At 34.9% G+C, this 14,412-nt stretch overlaps 1 protein-coding gene across 1 annotated transcript in view; it reads left to right on the plus strand.

Annotated features, from left to right (window-relative positions):
- Positions 1–14,412, plus strand: part of EYS (eyes shut homolog) — a 723,820-nt gene that overhangs the window by 199,605 nt on the left and 509,803 nt on the right. The window contains exons 16-17 of the mRNA XM_053938438.1: positions 12,056–12,178; positions 13,363–13,476. Of these exons, the coding sequence (XP_053794413.1) occupies positions 12,056–12,178; positions 13,363–13,476 (237 nt within the window). The remainder of the gene's footprint in view (positions 1–12,055; positions 12,179–13,362; positions 13,477–14,412) is intronic.

Consider the following 14,412-nt stretch of genomic DNA (forward strand, 5'->3'; position numbering starts at 1 on the left):
GTCAAATAGAGAAGCACAGTTTGAGAAAGAAGTGAGGAACCTCTTTCTAAAATTTATAATGTGTCTATGGGCAATATTTATATGATATTTAAGGAAATTTTAATTTACAAGATGCTGGACTTTTACAATATATTCAGAAAGGTATCAAATTTTCTCAATGGATTATAGCAAGTTCCTTACGGAAAAATGAAGACCTTTTAAGTTTGTAGAAGACAAGCATGAGGGAATCCTAGGAACATAAAACTTTTAACAGTTGACATTGCATTTCTCTATTTGTTACCACAGAATGGGATATAACTAGAGAATTTATTTGGAAATTTTGGTAAAGGATTAGACAAGCTCACAACCAAAGTATCTGTAAGTCAATACTAAAGAATCCTTTGACTTTTAAAACACCAGCATGTTTGGAGGTTTCAAAGGGAACAGACAGCTAGAAGTTGCTAAACTAATAATTTCTCCCTGAACAGTCTCTCTTTTCCTGCTCTCAGACAGTTTTAGGCTGGATGCACAATTTTTCTCTTTTAGAAAACATTACATCTAGTACACAATTTCGTTCCCATCCCTGTTTGTGCCTCAGTGATGTATTATCCCTGCTATACTTAACTGAATACATTTTTTTTTTTCAATGGGATTACTGGATGATTAGCATGATTGCTAAAGGAGACTGATTTTGAAGCAGAAAATCCCATCAGCTGATGGATTCAACCTAAAATCAATTTTTCTTCAACTTAATACACTGAATCAAAGGAGCAGTACTTCTGATTAAGAGTAAACATGCACACAGAGAAATTGTAAATCAAATTCTTCCTTTTTGGAAGGTGTTGCTGTTATTAAAGTTCAGTGTACCATGAAATAAGACTGTACTTTCTTTCAAACCTTTCTGGCAACCCTTGTTATGAAGTAGATGCTTATACATTAAAGTTTTTACTCCAGGAAGAGACCTTAGAAAAACCGTTGCATGCTGTGACTCAAAAAATAAAGTGAATCATCAAGATTACAGATGAAAAAAGTTTAAAAAATCATTCAATTCTTCACACTGCTGCTGCAAAATGATCCCTAACATAGAATTTGTAATGATGTTTTTTGCTTTGATTTCAAAGTTGCTTGATCAGAAAGTGCAGCATTTTTTCACATGAAGCTATCGCTCTGCTTGCCAAAAGACTACCTGATGCGTAGCTTAAAATTCCAATTCTCTATTTCTTGCTCCAAGTCACAATTCACTTATGCAATTTGTAAATAATGTTTTTCTTCTACCTAACGTCCTAACTTGTACTGGGATAAAATTCTTTCTGAACAAGTCCATTTAATCAGCTGTAGAAAGGTTGTTCAGCAGACTGACACAGAAGATACTTTGAGCATTCATATAGCAAATAGTACAGAATTGCTTGTAGAAGTAGTTAGTGGACTCAATATTGTAGGAAAACAGAGGCCAATACATTTGCATGATATCTCTTTTTCAAAGTCCTAATACTTAGACTTCTGTAGGCAGTCACATCCATGACATTTGTGTTGGCTCTTAATCCAGGATGAAGGCTGAGGCCACCTAAAGTTGATGAGAGATAAAGAGATGTTGGATGAGCAGAGGTTATGTGAATGGGTCTCCAGGACCTTGCAAAAGCAGTACCTGGAAACAGTGTGTCACAGGGAACATTATTAGGGGTCCTTCCCAAGAGATTTTCCTTACATTTATAGCTCATCCATACACTAGTATTTTTTTCTCTGATAGCTGTGAAATGTTAAATATATTTTTAGTCACTCCAGTAATTCTTCTATGGCTTTGAGAATCTTAGTGTATTAAGATACTTTTTCTAATAGAGATATTCCTGAGCATGTCCAGTCATTTGTTACCACTAAAGGTCTGATTGTTTACTTCATTTTTTCAATACAAATTTTCAATTACAATATTAGATAAACTTCAACTGTTTTTTACATTATGTGTAACAATTTATTAATAAATTACCTAGCTGAAAAAAGCAGCAATTCTAAAATTGGCACAAGTTGGGAGTTCCCTTTTATAAAGAAAAAGAATTCAGAAGTGTTCTACAGTATTTTCAACATTAGGAAGCAGAAAAAATAATCATTGAAGGCCATTCTTTATTTTTCCACTCTGGAAAAAAAAAGCCCCTGATCTCATTATCAGAAGACTGGATAATACACAAGAAGATGAATATTTAATGGGTATTCCCCCCAAACTAAGAATGGATTGGATCTATGTACAAGGTCTGGTTGAGATAGAGGTAAACCACTTCATAGAAGTTGTTACATTGTGTTTTAGATTTGTGACTAAAGCAGTGTTGCTAACTCGAGAATGTTTTGGCTGTTGCTGAGCAGTACTTACCCAGCATCATACCATCTCTGTTTCTCATTTTGCCCTGACAGTGAGTAGGCTGGATGACCCAAGAGATATTCTATTCCATATGCAATGATATAATCAGCCACAGTATCCCAGAGTAAAATCTAAAGTAGCTGTTGCTAGAGACCATATGGCCATTGGGGGGAGGTGAAGAGTGCCTTTGCATTACTTGGTGGTGGTTTTTTGTTTGTTTGTTTGTTTGGGTTTTTTTGGGGGTTTTTTGTTTATTTTTTTTGTAACCCACTAATTGGTCCTTATCATGACTCACCATTTTTCTCACTTTTCCTTTCCAGCTCTCTATGTAAATCAAATTTTGAGATATACATACTTGTTTCTACTTCCATGATTTTCACTAGAAAAGCAAGAGAACATTGCAGAGAAGTCTTAAGTTTCCTCACTTGAAATTATCATACTTTTGGATTAAGTTGCCATGCATGTTTGAAGTTGTAATGCTAACCTTAATATACATGTTTCATGCAGACAAAAGTCATTGAGGTTTGTGTAAACAAAAATGCTGCTGGAGAAGTGCACAATAGCTCATTCCTCTAGTGAATGTGTAATTGCTCAGACATTGTGCATTCAAAGTATGCACTATGATGTAATACTGAACTGTGCATTCTGTAATACACTGGCATCTGTACCTTCTATCTGTTCAAAATGTTCCCAGAAGCACAGTAAGATTTAAAATTTTAAACCTAATCTTTATTATCTGTTAGAAATGGGATGTAAAGGTATTAAGAGAAAATAAAGCTCTGCAATTTCTACTTCAGTGAGATTTCATTATATTGTTCTAATAGAAATAAGCATTTAGTGAGTTTTTACACTGAAAGACCAAAATATATAAAAGTCTGGTAACTTAAGAAGATGTAAAACAAGATACAATTATTTAAAAAAAAATCTTGAAATAGATATACCTTTAATTACAGTTTTAAAATGAAAATAATTAAATGAAGAATGAAGAAGAAAATTTACACAATGACACTGAAAACCATTCATTATACATCAACACATACTATGTATATATACTTGCACCCAAGTGTAGGAGAAGGAAAAGGTGGAATCCAAAAGTATCATATGAAAATAGGAAGGAGGAAAGGAAAAATTAGAAGAGCAACATACTTTGAAAAGCTCATTAAAGTCTCTTTTAAGACTTTCCTTTTAAGGCAGCCTGTGATGAAGAAAGAGAAAGCAAATATGTTGAAGGGACCACATGGAAAATTTCTTGATATTGTAAAAAGATACCTTATTAGGTGTAACAGCTTCATAAAGAAAGTTTCTTTTTTTTTATAATTCAAATTTTCTACCTGTTTTCCTATTTTTCAGTATAGTGCTTCATGACAGTGGTAAAATAAATTTTCCTGCAATAGAACAAGAAAAAATTGTCAACTTTCTCTCATTTTTTTTTTTAATGTGCTGTCATTTATGAGGCTAAAAATACAGGGATGAAAATTGATTTATAGCTCATTTGTAATGTCAATTCAATCCACCAACCTTAGCAGGTGACTTAAAAATTTGACATTTTTCTAATAAAAACAACACTATTTATTTCAAAGTGTCTAATAAGACATTGAGTTACTGCTACCAAAAGCAGACACAAAAGAGTGATGTCTTGAGGAACACTGTAATAACCCATTACAAATCCCCCAGGTAAGGAAATATCTCTATGACAGCCTTTAGCTTGAGTCTGTTCATTTCTAAAAGTACTGTAATGGCAGTAACAGGATGGAAAGGAATGATTATGATACTAACCAGCTATTTTAAAGACCTGTTAAAACCATCATAGCTGTATTTCACAATTCACCAAAGTTATATTCTTTTATAAAGGATTTAATTTGCCAATTGTGACTAATTTTTAATGTGCTACCCCTTATGTTTGGTATCTCTATATTTTTATTTTTTCCTGATACATTATTGGAATATGCTCCCATGGTTAAGTGTTCCTGGTTATAGAATGAGCCCATTCACTTCACATTTAATAAGAAATTAATAAGATTTACAATGATGTAATCTCTGGCTCCTCTCTATCTTTTTACATTTCTGACATTAGAAATGTAAATAATATTTGTTTTCAGACATCATATTCTGGAAAACTGCTAAAAGTTTGATCAATAGGCTTAAAATCATACATTTTGTGGAGAATTTAAAGTGATAATCAAATTATTGTCTTTATATTAGTATGCTATGCCTACTAAACATAATTTTTCTATGTTTGATTTATATGTTTAAAAATTGTTTATTCCAAAACTTCTAATTCTGAAAAGTAGATAATTAATAGGTTACTTGTCCACACATATCTAAATGCATTCAAATTTCTAATACAGGATCTAAAGGCTTTCAAATTATGATCTGCTATGTTGTTTGGCCATCTCTGATTTTAAAAGAAAGTAATAATTCAGAAGTGCATTTTTATAGCCAAAACTGAAACACTCTTTATTCTACTGCCATTTCTAAAGAAATATTAACAGTCTATTTTGGAAATGATTTATTATTTTTCTTTGAACTTTCCACTCATTTAATTCTTCATCTATGTTTTTGGTCTGTCTTTATGCTTTTCTACCCTTCTCTAAAATAACTTCCTTATTTGACAACCCATTTTCCAAGTAATCTTCTGGTCCTACAATGTACTGAAAAATAATTAGTATTTGTTCAGTTTTCTTAATCTATGTCTCTACTTGCATTAATAAGGAGTAAAAATATTGTATAAAATTCTCAACAAGTAAGAGAATTGCCTTACCAGACCTTCAGCAAAGTTTGCTGCTGTTGCTTTATGTGGTTTAATCACCATTTTTTCCCTTTACTTACCTATTACTGAAATCAATCCCTTTTTTCCCCCAGTTTTCTAGTACCATATGGTGTTCTAATCAGATGAGAAATGAATGATCATATTTGGATTTCATAGTTTCTTTAAAATTTACAAAAAACAGACTAGAAAATATATGATAGATGACAGGGAACATCTATGTGCTTTGTCTCTGTCCAACAGATTGCTTATCAGCAAATTCTAAGTAGTTCAACCCCAAAATTTTGCTTGCTACTGCCTGCCAATCTTAATTCTATGAATGGCATGAACAGCAAGCCAATGTCTGTTTGTTTTTATTTTCAAATTTGTCTTCCTGAATTCTACTTAAAAGTCTTTTACAGTCCCGAGGAAATGCATACCTGTCTTTATATGGCACTTGAAACCATTCTTTTTTTAATAAAGTCATTAAGCTTATTTTCTGTAACAAATTAATTCATCTCTAAAACAAGAATATTGAACTGAAGAGCTCTTTATTTAATCCACTATGGTATTACACAATGGGGGGCAGCTGATCCTTTTATCTCCTTACACTCGACACATGAAATCTGAAAGCACGCAATACCTCTGAGATGCAACTGAGGAAGAATAGCAACATTGCCCACTGCTTGTGCTGATTTTACTGGGAGCTTTGTATTTCACTGATCTTTTTTTCAGAGATGTTAAGCTGAGAACCTGTGTAATTCAGAAGTTAGGTAATTTATATTAATGATTTATATTGTTGTTTATATTTTTGTCATTGCTTTTGTTTTTTTTTTCTTTTGATCTGCTAGCAGCAATGCTTTTACCCCAATTCTAACTGGCGTAAACTATTTCAATTAAGAATTTCTTACTCTCATTTTTCATTATTCATATGGGAATTGTAAATGCCACAGGATTTGCATATCAATTACAGGAAGATGTTATATAGGAAAGGGTAATAAATTACCTATTCCTAATAGCAATCAAATTATGCTATACAATACATATCACCTTCTCAGCAGATCTTGACATCACCACGCAAGAAGCAGCAAACACTGACATCTTCACAGTCCTCATGGGAAAATTGAAATTGATAATAGACATTATTTCATAAAGTTTTAATTATTTTTTCTACTATTGCACTTGTTTTATTCTGCAGTTGTAAAACATATTAGGTTCTGTTTTGATGTATCATAGCACAAAATTATAAGATAGCCTGACACATTTCATGCCAGAAAGCAGAGTCAGAATAAAAACTTATTCTGTGTTTTTTTAGTGTAAATAAGAGAGATTCTGAAGCTGTCTTCTGTGGTACAGTTATCAAACTTCTGTTGTAATAGCTGTAACTCTTCTGGTGTATTACTGTAAGATGTATAGAGAACATCTCTGCTTTCTGTTTTTCCTTAATCCTTTTTCTCTAGTTCTAATCCATCTTTTAGTGTAACTGACAATAAAATTCTTACAGTATTGGAAGATGTATCTAGCCATTTTGGCCCTTTGCATAGGCTAAAGGGCTTTTTTTAAAAAGAACACTGTAGAGCAATAGCTCTTCTACATCTTCTCATTAAATTGTACGGCTTAAGGTCCAGCTTGTCCAAAAGCAGTAGCAATGGTCATTGAAGTAGCTAAGAAACGTGGTGCACTCACTAGCCCTCACTGGAAGAAAGAAACTGTAGATGGGGAGAATGAACAGAAAAAAAGTTACAGAAAGTCAGATTTACTCTTTTTGAAAGAACTTTGATCAGAACTGTTCTGCTCTCTTGCACTATATTCAAGAATAGACGAAGAACCTTTAAAAAGCAATAGTCTGAACAGACCATGTGACCTCAGCCACTCCTCATACAGCTTCCCTTCAAGACCCTTCACCATATTTGTTGCTGTCCTTTGGACACTCTTTAATATCTATCTTATATTGTGTCACCCAAAACTGCACATGGAACATGAGGTGAAGCCGCTCCAGTGCAGAGCAAAGTGGGACAATCCCCTCCCTTGCCTGGCTGGCCATGCTGTGCCTGATGTCCCCCAGGACAGGCTTGACCCTCCTGACTGCCAGGGCACTGCTGGCTCATGTTCAACTTTCTGTAAGCCAAGACCCTTTCCATATTGCTGCTTTCCAGTATCTCATTCCCCAGTCTGTACATTCATCCAGGGTTGCTCTGACCCAGGTGCAGAATCCACCACTTTCCCTGGTTTAACTTCATGTGGTCGGTGATTGCCCAGTACTCTTAATTTGTCTGTCTCTCTGCAGGGACTCTCTGCCTTTGAGGGAGTCAACAGCTCCTCCCAGTTTAGTATTATTGGCAAACTTACTTAGTATTCCTTTAAGTCCTATGTCTAAGTAATTTATGAAGATGTTGAAGAGCACAGGGCCGAGGATGGAGCCCTGTGAGACCCCACCAGTGACAGGTCACCAGTCTGGTGTCCTCCCATTCACCATTCACTTTTGCAGCCAACCCCTGCACCAGTTGCTCACTCACCACATGATATGTTTATCCAGCTGTGTGCTGAGCATTTTGTCCAGAAGGATTCTGTGATAAACAGTATCAAAAGCTTTGCAGAAATCCAGAAATATTACATTTGGCTTCCCTTGATCAACAAGGGGTTACCTTGTCCTAAAAGAAAATTGTGTTTGATAAGCAGGACTTTCCCCTCATGAAACCATGACCAATACTGTGTTGTTTTTCAGGTGTTTTTCTATAACTCCTGGAATAATCTTCATGATTTTTTCAGTCACAGAACAACCTAGAGTGCTCAAATGAAAATGCATACTGTAAAATCTGTTTGTTCAGCTACAGTTTCAATGGTGGTATTGGAAAGGATTCAGAGCGATTTCAGAGCTGTAGGCTTGTAGTTAGGCCAAGTTACAGAAAGGTAGAAAAAAGCAGAAGCAAAGTATAGAACTGTCAAGTCTAACTTGAATTCTTGAAAAAAGAGTGGAGAACATGTGAAGTTGAACTATTTATAAGCATCCAAAGCCAATAAAAATATGACAGTCCCTAGGTAACATGATCCTCTATGGCCCTCCATGGGCTGCAGGGGCACAGCTCCTCACCATGGGCTGCACCAGGGGCTGCAGGGGAATCTCAGCTCTGGCACCTGGAGCATCTCCTGCCCCTCCCTCTGCACTGACCTTGGAGTCTGCAGAGCTGTTCCTCTTGTTCTTACCCTGTTTTTCCTTGGCCACAGTTACCTCTGTGAAATCACTTTCTTACTCCTTAAATATTATCACAGGATTACTGCCATTTGCTGATGGCCTTGGCCTTGGCCAGCAGGGGGTCTGTCATGGAGGCAGCTGGCACTGGCTTTGTCAGAGCCAATGGGGGAAGCTTCTGGCAACTTCTCAGAGAAGCCAACTCTGTAAGCCTCCACGCTGCTACCAAAACCTGGCCAAGCAAACCCAATACACGTGCCAAAGTCATGATTTTTCCTCTTTATTACCCTTTATTTTGCTCAACACTGCTGTTATTAATTGCATATTTCTTACAATTTTTACATTTTGTATATTTTTTTCAATAAGTACAATTTTTATATTTGAAATCCCAGAGGACCCAAGCACAAGCAGAATTTTACTATGATAGGTGTTGAATGACAAAAACAATTGCAACCACTCTATCCCAAAAATCAAATGAATGAAATGTTTTTTATATAATTATTATTGCATTCAGTACAAATAAGGAGAAATTGGCAACCCATTATGTAAGAATCCTAATGATAATGAAAATATTGTCTGTTGCAGGTTTTACATGAATTTATTCCTTTCCTTTCCTTTCCTTTCCTTTCCTTTCCTTTCCTTTCCTTTCCTTTCCTTTCCTTTCCTTTCCTTTCCTTTCCTTTCCTTTCCTTTCCTTTCCTTTCCTTTCCTTTCCTTTCCTTTCCTTTCCTTTCCTTTCCTTTCCTTTCCTTTCCTTTCCTTTCCTTTCCTTTCCTTTCCTTTCCTTTCCTTTCCTTTCCTTTCCTTTCCTTTCCTTTCCTTTCCTTTCCTTTCCTTTCCTTTCCTTTCCTTTCCTTTCCTTTCCTTTCCTTTCCTTTCCTTTCCTTTCCTTTCCTTTCCTTTCCTTTCCTTTCCTTTCCTTTCCTTTCCTTTCCTTTCCTTTCCTTCCTTTCCTTTCCTTTCCTTTCCTTCCCTTCCCTTCCCTTCCCTTCCCTTCCCTTCCTTCCCTTCCCTTCCCTTCCCTTCCCTTCCCTTCCCTTCCCTTCCCTTCCCTCCCTTCCCTTCCCTTCCTTCCCTTCCCTTCCCTTCCCTTCCCTTCCCTTCCCTTCCCTTCCCTTCCCTTCCCTTCCCTTCCCTTCCCTTCCCTTCCCTTCCCTTCCCTTCCCTTCCCTTCCCTTTCCTTCCCTTCCCTTCCCTTCCCTTCCCTTCCCTTCCCTTCCCTTCCCTTCCCTTCCCTTCCCTTCCCTTCCCTTCCCTTCCCTTCCCTTCCCTTCCCTTCCCTTCCCTTCCCTTCCCTTCCCTTCCCTTCCCTTCCCTTCCCTTCCCTTCCCTTCCCTTCCCTTTTTTTTCTTTCTTTTTGTCTCTTTCTCTCTTCTTTCTCTCCCTTTCTTTCTCTCTTTCTATCTTTCTTTTCCTTTCTTTTTTTTTTATTCTTTTTGTTTAAGCTTTTCTCAGATGTAATTTTAACAGGAACCATAAGACTTTTCCGCCCAGAAGTAGTATTTGTTCAATAAGAGTGAATGAATGCACATCAAATCCTGCTGGCTCTGACAATAACCCTTAATGTGAGGTTTCAGTTAATAGTTTCAGATGTCCCTGGCATCCAGAAAATAAGGAGCCATGTAGTGAAATTGCCATAAATCACTGTGTGGCTGGACTATGTCAGAACGGATCACAATTCAGTGATCTCCCTGGAGAATTTAAGTGTCACAGCCTGACTAGTAAAAATCACTTTTGTCATGATGCATTTGAGTTTAACCAAAAGAAATGTCTCAAGAATGTAAATGTGGCATTTTTTAAAAAAATTAAATATTTTGCTGCTAAATTTTCTTTATCTAAACTAAGAAGTATCTTTTGGATATCTGTAACAGAAAAATAAATGTGTTCATTTCTTTTTGTAGGAAATAGTATTATACAGTTAAGTACTGCAACTGAATCTGTTTTTATGAGAAACCTTATAGATAACCAGATGTTTAATATTAAAATTGAGCCCTGAATATTACCCTTTGTTCTTCAACTTAGTATAGTGACTTCTTTAATTAGATCAGATTGTTCAAAGCCCAATAATCCATGCTGTAATACTTCAATAATTAATTCAAAACACAGAAATAAAAGGATACATAGGTTAAGAGCTTTATTTCAAATCTATAAGGTTATTATGAATAATAATTTTTATTTCATCAAGGAAAAAAACTGTTGGCTTTTCTATATTCATTATCTCTACTTTGATGAAAGACACACATGCAACAGCTATAGATATATCTGTGCATAGCTGTTACCATAATTGATCAACATTTCCATTTTATTTCTTTATCATAATTTTTTACATTAGGTTTTTGTAGTACTTCATTATGCAGATGTTAAGAGCTATTTACAAAGGCAAAAATGAGAGACTTAAATTTTTAATGGCAATCAACAAGGAGGAAAACTTCAGCTGTGCAAGAACATTGCACAGCTGGTGTTTAGGATGGAATTGAAACATAGCTTAAAGTCACCTTTCTGCATCTACTGTTTCAGAAATGAAAACGACTGTATCTGTAGAGCAGTTTTAATATGCATTGCCTTGTATTTATGCCTCAAAGGGTTGTTCAACAAGCCAGAATTTGTAAAGTGCAGCATGTTCCAGCAATTTACCCTGATGGTCAGAAGCTGCTGTCTTCCCTCTTGTAACAAGATGTTCAAAAGTTAAAAAATCTTCCAGATCAGGAGGTCTTTACTCATGCCTTAAGAACATGGTTTCCATTTCCTCTAGTTTATAGACTATGTCCAAGCAGTACTGAACTTTTGAAATTTTGTAATTATTTATTATAGTCAACTGCACTTAATAAACACTATTAAAACTAGGTTATGTTTAGTTTTGAAAGCTATCATGGCGTACTAAAGGAATACAGACTTATTTGAACATCTTTGACCAAAGAGTCTTCCTCTTTGTCTAAAACTTTGACTAACTCAATGTCAGATATGAGGAATCTCAATGGCACACTGGAATGTGTTGTGGCAATACCTATGCTACTGAAGCATGGCATTGCTTTACAAATATATTTTTAAATTAAATGCGAAATTCAGGTCTTCAGCCAGACTTGGTATCTAAGTTTGTAAGACACTGGAATTCATTATATTTAACTCACTGAACCAAATATCTAGTTTAAGTCATTAGTGGCTTTTCATGCTGCACTTGTTAAATTATAATAAATTGGTCCAGTCTATTTTGATCTTTGTTGCACTAGAAATACTTAGAAAATTTTAAGTGCTCAGCTAATAGGAGACCAGAAAACTGTACTTCTTATGCTTTAGCTCACTAAGTTTTTATGACCAAACGAAAGTGTCTGAAGTTTGAAACTTTGCATTTATATTCAGCATTTGGATACTAGGTCCACACACATGAATTGATTTTTCAACTGCTTTACATCACTTAGTTAAATATATTTATGTGGTTTGAAAAAAAATCAGTCAAAGAATATTTCCTTGCAACTATTTATTGTATATGTTCAAAAAAAAAAGTTCGGTCATCAATGAAAATTTTTATTTCATTGATGCCCATTGTATTTTGAAGGGTTTTTATTATAATTTGAAGCATAGCTTTATCATTGACTTTATCATTATGACTTAGTTCTATTTAAAGTTGTTTTGTATATGAAACTGAAACTTTCAAGGAAATTGGAATATTTTCCCTTTCCTAAATAAGATTTTAAAACATAAGGAAAGTACACATTTAATTGGCCTATCACTTGTCTGTTTTCTCAGACTAAATGTAATAACTTTCCTAAATCTTCTATTACTCTATTTTTGACAGGTTTTACTGGTGAGTTATGTGAAGCAAATGTTGCTGCCTGCCTATCACAACCATGTGGGGCCTCCAGCATCTGTAAAGACACTGTGGGTGGCTATCTCTGTTTCTGTGCACCTGGCTTTATAGGTAAGTTCATAGAAGTGCTGTTTAACATGTTTCCATCAGTCCTAAATCAGAGAATAGAAATTTGTTCAAAAGCAGCAATAGATAATTTAGCAGTGTGCCTCTGATTCAGGCAGAAACAACTTCTGCTTCCTGGCACACAGAAGTACTTGGCTGAGTAAAAGTATTCAGCTGTAAAAGATACTGACTACAAGGGACTATTTCCACTCCAATTATTCTTTATACTATTTTAGACATGGTGTCTGTCTTACACTGGTGTGATTTGAGCTCCCAGCCATATGCAACTTGGCCTTAATTTATCTCCTTTGTGCTCTCTGTAATAATAAGGCTGCAGTAACAAGGGTCTCAACTGCCAAATATACATCCAAGATCCTGAGCAGGTTTAATTACTCATGTTTGCATCTACCCTGCAGGCCATTGTCATTACACTGACTAGATTAGATTAAAATTAGTTTGGCTGTGTCAGCATACTGACATGGTATTTTAAGATGACAGTGTAAAAGACAAAAAAATCTTTCTAGGTACATATACAGGTCATTTTGCTCAAGTATATGGTGAAATAATCAAGGGCAGTAGGAATTCCCTGAGTGGTAGATCAGCTGTGCTACCCAGATCCATCCTGTCTAACTCCAGGGACGTTGAGAGGGCTCCAAAAGCAGGAATAAGATGACACTAAAATCTCCCTCAATAGTCAAGGAGAACATAGACAACCAGAGGAATTGAGATCTTGAGAAGACTGCATACTGCTTAACTTGCTGTTCTGATCTTTGAAACAAACCCATAAATTAATAAATTGATGGAAAAAATAATGTAATAGAGAAAGATTTTATTATTTTAATTTTTTTTTTCTTGGAAACCATATTAACACTTTTGATGCTTTAGGAAAACTCAAGGCTGAACTCAAGGCCATCAATATATGAAAATATGCAAGTTTTTGAGTACATCAGTAAAGGGCTGTATAAATCTTCATTGAACATTATATTATTTTTTCTTCTTCTTTCATTCTTCTTTTTATTCTTCTTTTTTCCTTTCATCAACTAGAAATGAATTTCCCAAAGACAATTTATGGCTCATTGGTAAAAACTCCCTGTACCTAAGCTCAGTTATTTCATTTTGTTGTTGCTGCCTGCACTGATGATTCACCAGTGGTGTGTTCCTAATGAAATGAATCCTCCACTTGTTTCCAGGTCATAACTGTGATATTGAAGTGGATGAGTGTCTTAGTGATCCTTGTCACAATGGAGCTACTTGTGTTGATCACCTGAATGCCTTCAGTTGCATCTGTCAGGATGGATTTGAAGGTATAAAAAAATCCACAGAACAATAACGTTATAAATCTACTCAGAGATTTACACCATTTTTTTAAATATATCAGATGAGATGCATGTATTAATATATTGGTGTCATCTGAAGTAATAAACATGTAAGTTAGAAGAAGTAAGTCTTGACTAAATTGCCCATTTTATTTTCATGATAGCAGGAAACTAGCTGTTTTTTGCTAACTGGTGTCTTGGCCGTTGAAAATTGATCTGTGGGGTTCAGTGAATTCTGCAAATAGGCGATACTTTTTCTGCAATCTTCTAAAATATTTAGAAGCTTTAATATCCTCAAATTGAGAAAAAAATCCAACTGTGTGGTAAACTCACTGGTTTTGTCATATTTGAACAATTTCTATGAAAAATTTAATTGCTTTGATAAATGGATGCATTAATAGCTGAAGCTATGCTTTCAGCTTAGATTAGGAATTTAAAGTATATTCATTTTCTTTTTAAAGCACCATTTTTAAAACATCATGGATATTTAATCATTAAAATACAAATCAATCCATAATTCAAATGTTCCAGTACAAAATAGTACATTTCTACCACTCATCTATTCAGAAAAATTGTCTCTTGCATTTTTATTTCTTTAAATGCTTTTAACTTCCCAAATCATGCAATTGATGCAATTTTTCAATTATTCTTCAAATTATAAAGAATTTGGTTCACTGAAAAATATTAGCAATGAAGTATTTTTATACTTGGAGTACTTATATGGGGTTTTTGTAGTCTAGATTGGAATAAATTTGCTTCTTGTCCATAACAGATTTTTTTTCCTAGGTTTTTGGGAGTACATCTTTTACCTTATCATGACCATAAGAAGTATTTCCTCTCACACCATTGCAATGCAGTCTATTATACTTAATGTAATTTAGTTGCTGTTCTTTATTTATATAATAATAAAATTGTCTGTTTTAA

Source organism: Vidua chalybeata, chromosome 3, assembly GCF_026979565.1.
Source record: "Vidua chalybeata isolate OUT-0048 chromosome 3, bVidCha1 merged haplotype, whole genome shotgun sequence".
In the NCBI taxonomy this organism is placed as follows: Eukaryota; Metazoa; Chordata; class Aves; order Passeriformes; family Viduidae; genus Vidua; species Vidua chalybeata.